The following is a 12,733-nucleotide window of genomic DNA, read 5'->3' as shown; positions in this document are numbered from 1 at the left end:
GCTCAGCTTCGCATCACTCAATTCCAGGGGAAAGAAAAAGATGAATATGACCTTGTCCTGCCCCTGGGGGGGAGATGGAGTGTGGGTGTGTGTGCATGCACGTGCGTGTGTATACACACACACACGCGCACACACACATGCAATTGAAAGTTAAAAACGAAGTGCANCCAGGGGAAAGAAAAAGATGAATATGACCTTGTCCTGCCCCTGGGGGGGAGATGGAGTGTGGGTGTGTGTGCGTGCACGTGCGTGTGTATACACACACACACGCACACACACATGCAATTGAAAGTTAAAAATGAAGTGCGTTAGAAACACAGACGTCTGAGTAAGTCTATAGACCATCTCTTGGATGATGACGGTGGACCCCTTCCTGGTCTTTCTGCTTGTAAAGTGAGTGGGAAAATATGTATGTGATACTAAGTCGGCAAATAATAAGAGTACCACTTACATAACAGTTTGAAAACCACTGCTCTAATGCTTCCCCCCAAGAACTGCCTCAGACTAGACCCCACAATCTCACGTCTGTTCAGGAAGATGCCTAACTTGTCCCTGACACCACACAGCGAGCAGCCTTTTGGGCACAACCTGTGATCCTCCGTGGCTTAGCATCTCTCAGCTGTTGGATAGAACCCACAGCCCTCTGGACCTTAAAGGCTTCAGGACCTGCCCCTCTGCCCCGACCCTCACCGGTTGGCAGGTGCACCCTGCCAGCCGCTCTCTACTCTAGCTTCGGGATTCACAGTTCAAGACAAATCTAGCTGAACTCAGCCATATATTCTGAGAATGTACCGATGTCATTATTTAATGAGTCTAGAACGGTAGTAAAAGGCACTTTGTAAATTAGCTTTAGAATTTTCAAAGTCATCATTTATACAAAGATATATAAAATGTGTTTGTCACTCAGCATTCACTGAAGAGTTACGTGTTCTGTTATGTCCCCGCTGTGGCAAGACTATTCAGAGTCCTATCAGCTTTCTCTGGGAAGGCGTTCCAGAGAGGGCATGGTTATTAGTGATCGGTTGCTGTGTAACAAATGACCCCAAAATTGAGGAGTTTAAAACTCCGGGCTTTATCTCACACAGTTTTCCTGGGTTAGGAATCCAGGAATGGCTTAGCCGGGTGGTTTGGGCTCAGGGTCGGTCATGAGGCTGCAGTCATCCGATCCACCTCCCAGCTCACTCTCACGGTTGTAGGGAGGCCTCCGTTCCCCGCCACATGGACTTGGCCATCAGCTGCCTGAGTGCACTCACAACATGACAGTCACCTTCCCCAGAGCGAGCCATCTGAGAGACAGACCAAGCTAGACGCAGCAGTCCTTTTTACCTCATCTCAGAAGGGCTGTACCGTCCCTTCTGCCGCGTTCTGCTGATCGCAGAGACCAACCCTGCAACTGTGTAGGAGGGGTCTGAGCAAGGGTGGGAGCCCTGGGAGCTGGGAGGCACTGGCCCGGCTGCCGCACCTATTCCGAGAGGGGCTCGGAAGAAAGGAAAGGGATGAAGTCGTTAGGGAATCCGTGGTTGAAAGGGCACAGCCCTGCTCACTTGTTTTTCTTTTAACCAAGATTCCTTTCCTTTTACTGTTCACTGCTCTCCACCAGCCCTCGTAGTGCAGAGTATGAAACACACAGGCATTTGCCGACAGCGGTTACCTCCTCCCAGACAAGGAAGCTCTTACAACTCAGAATCACACACAAAAGAGGCCAGTATTATTAATAAGGGCTCCTAGGCTTGCTTTAAATCTGAGGCCTATGGGTGCTGCTTATTTCCTGGGTGTATATAAATACAAAGCTTGGTTATTACTGGAACCATTCTAGAAGGGTGAAAATTGCCAGGAACCTGGGTCGCTTGGGGAACTGAATTTTCTGGTTGCTGCAGTTTCCAGGGGAGCTCTTCAGATCTGTTTGCCAGTGAGTCATCCTGTGTAGACTGAGAGGTAGTCTCCCGCCTTCCAGAGCTTAGTTGACTTAGTTGGTGAGTGACTGGGAAGTGGGACCCCGGGGCCCTTTGCTTAACATGACTTGGGTGTCTTCGTCATCTTCAGGCAGGTTCCAGCAGTGGCCCAGGGCAGAGAGTGTGTGTCATCGATGAGATTGGGAAGATGGAGCTCTTCAGTCAGCCTTTCATCCAGGCCGTTCGTCAGACGCTGTCCGCCCCAGGGACTGTAGTCCTGGGCACGATCCCAATACCCAAGGGAAAACCGCTGGCCCTCGTGGAGGAAATCAGACGCAGAAACGACGTTCAGCTGTTCAGTGTGAGTACGGCTGGTCCCCCGTGCCTATAAAAATGGAGCAGGTAACCTCAAACAGCGGGGTAGCTTTGAAACGTACCTTTGCTTTGAATTACCATCCCCCTTCCCCCCCCCCACGGCTAGATACAGGTGAGTCTGATTTTGTAGGAGTCTGTAGAACTTAAGTTTTCCTGTCCTCAATGAAAAAACACACTTCCCTGTGGCCACGGTGGACAGCATGTCCAGCTGCTAGAGAGTAGCACCGTGTGCAACAGAACGGTCGACGAGGATGGAAGTGTCCCGTCTGCTGGTCCGTGCAGTAGCCATCGGCTGCCTGTGACTACTTATGTTGCCATAAAATAAGAACTTCATTTCTTCAGTCACCCTGACCACATGGACAGCACAGCTGCAGAGCGTGTCGGGCAAAGTCATGGGCCCGTAAGCTGGGGGTGCGGGGGACGTGCAGAGCTGTAGGCCCGCCCCGACCTCGCCAGTCAGACTGCGGGCATGGGCCTGGCCGCGTGCTTTCATGAGCTCTCAGGTGGCTGTAAGGTGCTCGTCGGGGGGTGGGGGGTCATGCGGGAGAGCACGTGTGAGCGAGGACCCACTCTGTCACACCAGCCAGTGGCCGGGTCTGAGCCAGCGCGTGGGCCTCTGAGAGCGCTCTTGGCACTCGGCCCACATAACATGATTGTCTTTCCCCTTCGTCTCTCTGGGTCCTTCTTAGTCAGATAACTGTCCTGCCCTGCGCCCCCTTCATCTGTGTCCATGAGCAAGCCGTATTCCCGACTGCGCTCTGCCTGCCTGTCGCCTCTCCCCACCCCCAGTGCAAATGCTCACGGGCCCCGCGAGTGCCACGTGACAAGTCCGGCTGGCCAGGGGGCTCCTTCCGGGGAGCGGAGAGTGAGCCCCAGCCGCCAGGTACCACGAGCACCTTCCGTCCCTGGCTAAAATGCCACCGTGTGGCTCGCCGGCCCTGTGGGACGTCCACGTGTCGTACCAGGGGTACTCTTGCGGCGGTCAGCAGATGTTAGGGTAGAGCAGCTGGACTTGCACAGACCCGGGCCTGCCTTCATGTGGTCAGTAGTAACGAGCAGCACCCTGTGCTCAGTGGTGTGACGAACAAGACTGACCGGGTCTGCGCCCTCCGCAGCGCAATCCACACGGGCTCGGCCACAACAGCGCCCGCCCACGACGAGCCCATAGCACGTATGGACGAGGGCACAGAAAACAAGCAGGGCGAGGTGGTCGTTGGGCTGGAGGTGGTTGGGGAGGGAGGGAGGCGCTGACCCGGGAGGTCTGTCTGAGGAGCTGCCCGGTGTGCTGAGAGCCCCGCAAGGTTGTGGGCTCAGTGACGTCTTTGAAGAGTTTTTGTGGTGATTCTAGAGTTTCTGTGGAAGTGGAGGCAATGGATAGTGAGAGAGGATGAAAGACAATTTGTGTTCAGGCCAGCTGGCTTCCAGGCTGGCAGGGGGGACGTTGCTGCCATGAAACTCTGGAGACCAGCTGCCCCTGCGAGCCAGTGTCATCTCCAAGTCCTAGATGGGATGGAGGGGGTGTGGCTGTTATGTCCAGGAAAAAAGAGTGTATCTTAAGGTAATACCACATTTTCTCCTAAGACTGGGAATTATTCTCCGGGTGAGGTAATCATTGCTCCTAATGATGTGCAAATAAAGTGATTAGCTTGGGGTTAATTATGTAACAGAGAGGGGCTCACATACCCTGTTATTCTTGTCTTTCCTGTGTTCCTTTATGGCCAGTGTGAGCTTTCTGTTCCTGTTTTACAAATGAAGAATCTCATTTCCTTATCTGCAAATTCAGGGGTTGGATTAGATGTTTCCTGGTCGTTTCCCTTCTTTATATGCACTGGGTTATCTGACCCCTTGTTTGAGGGCATCCGGTGCGTTGAGCACTTAGTGCAGAGGCGCACATGAAGCCTGGTCCCTTCCTTCGAGAGGAGTGGATGACGTGACTGTCAAAATCTGGAAGCAGAGAAGGGAGAGAATTCTGTGGGGAGAGGTGAACATAGTTCTTGGGTAGGTTTTGAAGGAGGCAGTGGAGAAAAGAAGAACATTGCAGCTGAGGAAATAGGTTCTAGGAAGTGGGGAGGGCCGCTTCCCCTTGCTGACAGCTGAGCATGTTAGGGCGGGGAGGCGGGACTGGACTCATGGGGGAAAGGATTCCACTGAGTTACTCCTGTGACCTAGACTTATTCTTAATAGCATTAGGTAAACAGCATTGCTTTTCAGAAAAACACCTTAGAACACTTCCTGTTCTAGATAAGGTGGACCAGATACACTTCTCCCTGTTCCTCCTGTTAGGTGTCGCTGAAAACCTTGGATATTAAATATAAAACATGCGTAAGGAGACCTGAAGGGTGGAAAGAGGAAGGCATGCCGGCTAGGAAGCTCAGCCAGGGGACAACACAACACACAACTGAAAATCCCTTGTCCTATCAGCAACCAGGAGAAGCAGCTTGAATGGAACAAACATGAGCATGTGCCAACAGCAAGATGATGGAGATGTTGGAATTCTAGGGCAGACGCTTTAAAACCGCTGTGACAAAAAATGCTTCAGTGATCAATTGCAAACACGCTGGAAACAAATGAAAAATAGAAAGTCTCAGTTTTAGCAAAAATATGCTGAATCAAATAAAAATTTTAGAACTGTCACATACAATGACTGAATGAGAAAGTCTGGAAGGACTCCTCGGGAGAATGGAGACAACAGAGGGAACAATCAGTAAACTTGAAAATAGAACAATAGAAATTGCCCAACAAAGAGCAGACTTTTTGGAAGAAAACAAAACAAAATAGCAGAGTCTCAGGGACTTGTGGTACTATAATAAAAGATCTAACATTCATGTGACTGGAGGATAGTCTTGATAATTTAGAAACTTCTATCATGTTGCGGGTGTGGGTATCGACAGCTGCATTCCTGAAAATATGTTTCTCTTTTGGAAGCTGGGTTCATTTTTTACTGGTCTCTTAAGTGTGGCCGCTGAAAAATGTTTTCAGTTTATTTCACATTTGCTTGTTGGAGCATCATTACGTTAATGCTGTAGAGACTAGAGATGAATACCTTCATGGATCAAAATTACTAGAAAGAGCTATGTGCATGCTTCCCTAATTCTGGAGCCATGTGAGGAAGATATTTATCCCTGCTGGTCACTTCCTACCTCACACACACGCGTGCACACATACATGAGTTTGGTTGTCTTCGTGGCATTTAGAAAACATATTTCATTTGATTTCCTTTGAAATACCTGCTCGATGGAAATGCTGGAGAATGTTACCTGCCGAGGGCACAGAGGAGACAGCTGGAGGCTGGAGCGCTGACTTAGATGCCAGTGTGGCCACCAGGCACTGAGCACTTGGACTGAGGTGCTGTGCTCAGTGCTGTAGACCCACCAGGGCACACAGACTTCACAGTCCCTGCTCTGGTATATCGTGTAGTCTTCGTTTTATCAACGAAGGCTGCATAGTGTGTCCAGGGTCGTCAGCTAGCAGGTGGCACAGCTAGGGTTCAGTCTTCCATCTGTCTGCCTCCAAAGCCGAGCGCTAGCATGGCCCTACTGTACCATTTCCTTTGGCGATAGTGATGATTCAGATGATTTTGCTAAAAAAATCTCAGATTCTGAGAAATCCTTTGGTTTTTCTACTTTATAAAATGTTACTACAACTAAAATCGACTCCACTGTCCTGAATTCAGAGTCCTTTACCTTTTTTTTCCATAAAGCAGTTTTTATGCTTTTAATTTTTATTTGTGCATTGCAGGATCACAGGAGTAGCAGGAACTAGGTCCTGATTTCCTTCTAGTTTGGGAATTCTTAGAATTCTGCTTACTCCTTCCTGCCATGGTTTTTTTTTTTTAATCAAGCAGGGCATAAAGCATTTTGATCTCACCAGAAATTCAATGCTGTCCTCTGGGTCCTTGGACTCCTATAGATGGAGGAGTGAGAGAAGGTCTGTTAGGCTCTGGTTCGAAAGCCTGTAGGCAGGGTGTTTGTAGAAACTGACAAGCAAGCGAATCCCAAAATTCATGTGGAGATGCAAAGGACCCAACTAAAACAATCTTGGAAAAGAAGAATGTTGGAAGACTACTACGTCCTGACTTCAGAACTTACTGCAGTGTTCGAGACAGTGTGGTACTGGCCAAAGGCTAGACACAGGTCAGTGGAAAGTCCAGAAATAAACCCTTACTACATCTAAGATCAATTGATTTTCAACAAGTGTGCCAGGACATCTTAATGAGGAAATAATCGTTTTTTTAATAAATGGTGCTGGGAAACTGGACACCCACATGCAAAAGAGGGAAGTTGGACCCTTACATCGTATACCAGAATTAACTCAAAGTAGATTCTGGGCCTAAATTTAAGGACTAAACTCTACAGCTTCTTATTATGTTTTTAATTTATTTGCGAGAGCGTGTGCGTCCAGGGAGGGGCAGAGGGAGGGGGAGAGAAGCAGAGTCCACTAAACTACAGCTCTTAGAAGAAAATACAGGAGTAAATCTTTGTAAACTTGGGTAAGGCAAAGTCTGACTTGATACAACACGAAAGTAATTCTTGATTTGGAAACTTTAACCTTCATGGAAAATAGAGCTGGAGGGATTGGATTCAGGAATAATCCTATTTTTAGGTTCAGTAAAATAAAGACACAATATGAAACAGGCTAGTAATAACTTTTGATATGTGTTAACTTACAACAAGCGTTGTCAAATTTCTTTCTGTCATCCTGTGCTTATTAGGAACTTGTCAGGGTCCTTCCCATAGTTTCAAGGAAATATTATGTTTCGTTTTGCTTTCTTACGTGTAGTGTATAGGCAATTAGGGGCCTTTTTTCCTGCCTGTTCTTGTGTCCAGATCGTCACAGCTTCCCTGATGTCCTGGTGCCCAGGTTGTTGACTGAAACTCTCAGGTCGTCCCGTGGCAACTTGGATGCGGCACAGAGCAACTTGGAAGCTTGAGATGGTTGGAGTCTTCGTAGTCTGTCTTTTACCACTCGGCTATATTTCAGAGACCTCCTCAGCTTAGAATGTAATAAACATTTGCTGAGCATCCCCCCTCCCCATGTGCCGGACACTGGATGAATGAGATGCCCCAGTCCCCATGGAAGGCAGGGTCTAAGTGTCACCAAGGCACCAAGGGCCAGTGCGCCCAGCTGGGGCTCAGCTTTCACTGGGCTTCCTGTCTTTCTCCGGAGGCTGCGGTGCCGAGAGGAGGGCGGGCCAGCTTCCTTCCCGTGGTCTTCCTCACCTTGTTCTCTTCCGCACCCAGTGCCCCTCCTGGCCAGCCTCTCAGGAAGGACTTGCTGTCTCTGAATCCTGGTGGTTGACTACAAGACAGGGCTGGTGCCTGCAGGGAAGGGCCCCCACGGGCCGGTGATGCTCTACTGTTCTCGAATTCGAAAGCTTGGCTTCAGTATATAAGGAGCGTCATAACTGAACACCGTGGACAGTTTCACGTAGACCTCTTACTGCATCATTCTCAGACGTCATCTTCGGGAAATCAAAGGGGGGATAGCCAAATATTGTAGTTTTGCATTCATTAATTTTTAACCTGGAAACATTCCCAGAATGTATCTTTTCCAGTTGCTATGTTTTCTGTGGAACCAAGGCTTGGCGAGCGTCCTCAACGTAGGGGACGCCCCGCCGCGACCCTGGCCCCCCTGGCTCCCCGGGGCAGGGCGGGGGCTCACTCCCAGATGGTGAGAGAGAAGAGGCATGTCTCGCTCGCAGGCTGGGGTCTGAGACCAGGGTGGCCACGTGGTCGTCGTGTGCCGATGGAGAGGATGGGGCATTGCCCGGGAACGCGGGACTGTGGATGCATGGCACTCAGCGCGCCTCGGGGCTCCTCTTGACGCCCTCTGCAGCGCACGCCGTGAGCTCCCGCTCGTCTGCCGGCCCCGCGTCTCCGCCTTCACAAACGTCACAGTTCTAGAGGCAGTGAGGAGATGCAAGAAGTGGCCTCAGATGCTGTCAGCTGGGAATCCTCCCTTAGAGGCATGCAGTCAACTCGCAGATGCGAGGGCGGAGCCTGCTGTCGGTGCTCGTGAGGTCGGGGTGCAGGAAAGGGAACCAGGGGCCCGTCTGCCCCCGCCGAGCCGGCCGCGTTCCCCCTTTCCTCTCTTCACAGCAGCACACTTCTCATTTCCTTGGACAGACTGCGGGGGTTGGGGGGACGGCCCCTGTCGTTGGCAGCTCAGCGCCCTCCTGTCAGGATCCAGGTGCTCCGATCTCCAGGGCCCGGCCTGCACTCCCGGACTGAGAGCCAGTTTGCCAGACTGTGTCGTCTCCCAGAGAGAAGTCAGAGCGTGCTTCGGAGGCGGGCAGGTGGATGTGGGGGAGCCACAGGGACGAAGCCCACTGTGCATCTCCTCGGCAGACGTTCATCCGGCACCGGCTCTGTGCCAGGCGGGCGGGCAGACACAGGTGGCTGTGGAGTCCGCAGCAGGCAGGCCCATCTCTCCGCTCAGGGTCCGCCCACACTGACCACCGGCTTCGCAGATGCACTCACTTCGTCTTTGCATGTCCTTCTCAGTCATAACGGGCGTGGAAGCCTTTTCTCACCCCACCCCTCCCCAGCTCCGATGCATCTGCAGACTTTCTGTCCCGGATCCTTGACCATCCGTGTTCTCGCTGTCCATGTCTGTCCCTCTGTTCTGCTCGGCTAGCTCCTTATGGAGTCCTGCCTCTTTCCCCGGCACCTTGCTCAGTTTCTGGTTGACGCCCCATCCGTGTTGAATGGGTGAATACTGGGGGGGGGGGGGCAGCCCGAAGGCCCTAGGGTGAAGGCAGGAGAGATGGCCCTATCCTTACTTGGGGGATCCACCCACCATCCCAAGCCCTGGGTGGCGTCTGAACGCTTTCCTTGTACTTGTGGGGACTGCATTTCTAAAGAAAAGCGAAGACGGATCACTGGGTAAAGCTTGAACAGACGCTGGTTACTCTTGTGTAAGGGTAGGAATTACAGAGCATACTCCCAGAACCCAGAGACCCGGGTTCGAATGCGTACCATGTCCCTAGCTGCCTCTCAGATCTCAGGATGTCCCTGCACTTCCCGGGCCTAGCTTCCCCTTCTGTCGGATGTGGAGTTGACCCGTGTTAGATTGGGGGTGTGACTCACGGCTGCGGTGCGGCTGCTCTCGGCGGGCCGCTCGTAGGCGGCTCTCCTGGCTTCACTCAGGCGTTCCTTCTGTTCAGGTCAGGTTGCCGGGGGCTGTGCCCCCTCCGCGTTTCCATCGTCCTTCCCAGAGCCCCACGCAGGGCTCAGTTCACAGTTGGTCGTGGTGAAAAGCACCAGTCGCCCAACGCGCTTCCACGGTCCAAGCTGTCACTTTGCAGAAGCTGGGGCTGGGATTCCACCAGATGTGCTCTCGACCTGGGCTTCCTGCCTCAGTCCCGAAACCTGCCTCACCCTCTCTGGGCCTTCTGGGCCCTTCCCAGAGAATACTGCCTAGCGGAGGATTGAGGAAAAGGAGAGAACTCTGAAGCCTGCTCTCTTGCTTCTTCCCACAGGTCACCAAGGAAAACAGAAACCACCTTTTGCCAGATATTGTGACGTGTGTGCAGAGCGGCTGGAAGTGAAGGTGGTTCGTGTCCGTGCCTGTGCGCTTGCAGAAACGTGCCCTTGGAGCCTGATCAGGGCCCTGCCTGTCGAGGATTTATGCCTTCGGGCTTACGAAACCTTATGGGCTTTTCCAGAGAAAGCCTGACAGCTGTTTTCCATAAAATGTTTAAAAGATCAAATTAGCCTGAATGCTGGGTTGGCGGGACGAGATGAACAGTCCGCTGTGGCTTATTTATGCTGAGAGGTTTTCTGTTTATTTCCTCTTGCAGTTGTGCGTATGATTTTGGTAAATTATGAAATGAGAAATGGTTTTCAGAGTATTAGATGGAACCTGCCCCCATCGAAGTTTATAAGTATGTTCCGGGGAAGGGGGAGAAGGGCGTTCGCTACCTAATCAATTTTGCATGGCATGAAAATTAACCCCCTCTCCAGGTGCAGCCTCAGCTCACAGGGCTGTGAGTTATTTGGTTTTTAAAAACGGTTCCCTCAGAGAAAAGCCATTTTAGGTCCTCCCCACCCATCGCATTGTTTATTTGATTGCTTATTGCTTAATAAAATAAAAAGAAACTAAATGTTGCAAACCTGTGGGCCCTGGGTGGGAGGGGTGCAGAGGCTTTCGAGATGCTGACAGTGGGCAGTGCCCCGCGAGTTTGGGCCTGTGGTTCAGATCAGAGCCCCCACTCTGGCCACATCAACTTAGACATGTCCTTACGCCGTTCTGGGCCCCGTTTCCCTTCCAGAGAAAGGGGGAAATGAGTGTCCTCAAAGGAAGGCAGTGCACAGCAGGGAGACCCCGTCATCGGCTGTCTGCGTGACGCCCCCGAGAGGGCTGGGGGCAGGGGCCGTCAAGCATCACGGTGTGGAAGGATCAGGCGCAGCCACAGCAGGGCGACTGCGGACCCGTGAGAGTTCGTGAGGGTGAGAGTTGCCCTCCGGGCGGTTGACGGTGCTGCACTGATAGACAGTACGGTGCTGTTAGATCATTTCTGGTGAAGATCTATGAATTTCCAGGATATTTTAGCAACTAGCCTTAGCTCCAAACCCAGCTGGCATTCAGGGCAGGTGTGCCCCGTCTGTCACCAAGGCCCATTCTAGGCATGTAGAGCCTAGACTAGGGTGTCCTGTGAGCCTGGCGCTGGGTGCACTGCCCAGGGAGCTCTTAACATCTCTGATCCAGGGCGGCGGTCGGGAGCCTGTGATGGGCTCTTTGGTCAGGATTCTCTCCTCTGTGCTTTCCTCCAAGGGACCCTCCTGAAGCTTGGCGTGGATTTGCTAAGCCTTTGAGGGGTCACATCTGAAGGGCCTCCTAGACTGAACTAATCTCTTATGAAGGGTGCCTGGTCCAGTTGGGGGAAGAGGGCACCTCTGTCCCACTCTCCACGCCCGGTTGGGTTGTTCAGGGAGACCGAACTCATGATGTCCAATGGGCAGGTGTGACTTCTGTCAGGCTCCCTGGGACAAAAGGAGCACCGCACGTGGGTGTGGTCTGGGAGCCTCGCCCCTGCATCCAACCTATTCTCGTCCAACACCCAGGGTGCTGAGGAGCCCCACTCAAACTCAGGTGAGCTGAGAAAGGGGACAGGCTGGGGAAGTGTCGCCTGTGTGCCTCTGAAGGCAGAGCCAGCATCCGGCCTAGTGCGGCTGGTCTGCCCTGACTGACGGGAACCCATCAGTTGGAGCCTTTACTGGCCTTCAGGGGTGCGGGCTCCTTGGAGCTGGAGCTGTGCAGAACAGATTCGGGCGGCCCTGAGCATGCATACGGGACGGCAAGCTTCTGCATACTCTCTAATGGTCAAGAAACATGCTGTAGCGGCAGATAGAGAGTTTTAACCAAGTCCCTGTGGCTCCAAAGCCCACGCTCTTTCTGTTCCTCCCACTGCCTTGATGTTTTCTGTCCTTTTCAGCGCATCATGTGCCCCCAGGTCTCAGTATTGACCTTTAGCTGCAATAAACCGTAAGCAGCTATTAGCTGGAAGAGCGTGGAGTGCTCGCTGTGGCAGAGTCCTTAATAATTACTGTATCACTTGGTCCAGCGGAACGATCGGGGCACATGTGACAGTATCCAATGCTGTCCCTCTATTTTAAGAAATGAAGTCTAATAAAGGATAATGTTGTGGTCTGAATGTTTGTGTTCCCCCCGAAGTCCTATGTTGAACTCCGACCCCCAGTGTGATGGTGTTCGGTGGGGCCTTTGGGAGGGAATGCGGTCATGCAGGTGGAGCCCTCAAGAGTGGAATTAATGCCCTTATGAAAGAGACCCCGGAAGGCTCTCTCCCCTTGGCCCCGTGAGGTCGCGGCGCGAAGGTGGCCGTCTGTGGACCCNCTCGTCGGGGGGTGGGGGGTCATGCGGGAGAGCACGTGTGAGCGAGGACCCACTCTGTCACACCAGCCAGTGGCCGGGTCTGAGCCAGCGCGTGGGCCTCTGAGAGCGCTCTTGGCACTCGGCCCACATAACATGATTGTCTTTCCCCTTCGTCTCTCTGGGTCCTTCTTAGTCAGATAACTGTCCTGCCCTGCGCCCCCTTCATATGTGTCCATGAGCAAGCCGTATTCCCGACTGCGCTCTGCCTGCCTGTCGCCTCTCCCCACCCCCAGTGCAAATGCTCACGGGCCCCGCGAGTGCCACGTGACAAGTCCGGCTGGCCAGGGGGCTCCTTCCGGGGAGCGGAGAGTGAGCCCCAGCCGCCAGGTACCACGAGCACCTTCCGTCCCTGGCTAAAATGCCACCGTGTGGCTCGCCGGCCCTGTGGGACGTCCACGTGTCGTACCAGGGGTACTCTTGCGGCGGTCAGCAGATGTTAGGGTAGAGCAGCTGGACTTGCACAGACCCGGGCCTGCCTTCATGTGGTCAGTAGTAACGAGCAGCACCCTGTGCTCAGTGGTGTGACGAACAAGACTGACCGGGTCTGCGCCCTCCGCAGCGCAATCCACACG

The 12,733-nt window shown here is 52.7% G+C and overlaps 1 protein-coding gene across 1 annotated transcript in view; it reads left to right on the top strand.

Annotated features, from left to right (window-relative positions):
• Positions 1–10,373, top strand: part of NTPCR (nucleoside-triphosphatase, cancer-related) — a 30,043-nt gene extending 19,670 nt beyond the window's left edge. Inside the window, exons 4-5 of the mRNA XM_034662506.1 lie at positions 2,044–2,253; positions 9,748–10,373. Of these exons, the coding sequence (XP_034518397.1) occupies positions 2,044–2,253; positions 9,748–9,816 (279 nt within the window). The 3' untranslated portion in view covers positions 9,817–10,373. The remainder of the gene's footprint in view (positions 1–2,043; positions 2,254–9,747) is intronic.
• The last annotated feature ends 2,360 nt before the right edge of the window (positions 10,374–12,733 follow it).

The sequence above is a fragment of the Ailuropoda melanoleuca genome, chromosome 6 (genome assembly GCF_002007445.2).
Source record: "Ailuropoda melanoleuca isolate Jingjing chromosome 6, ASM200744v2, whole genome shotgun sequence".
NCBI lineage: Eukaryota > Metazoa > Chordata > Mammalia > Carnivora > Ursidae > Ailuropoda > Ailuropoda melanoleuca.
This window is presented reverse-complemented; position numbering and strand designations above follow the sequence as displayed.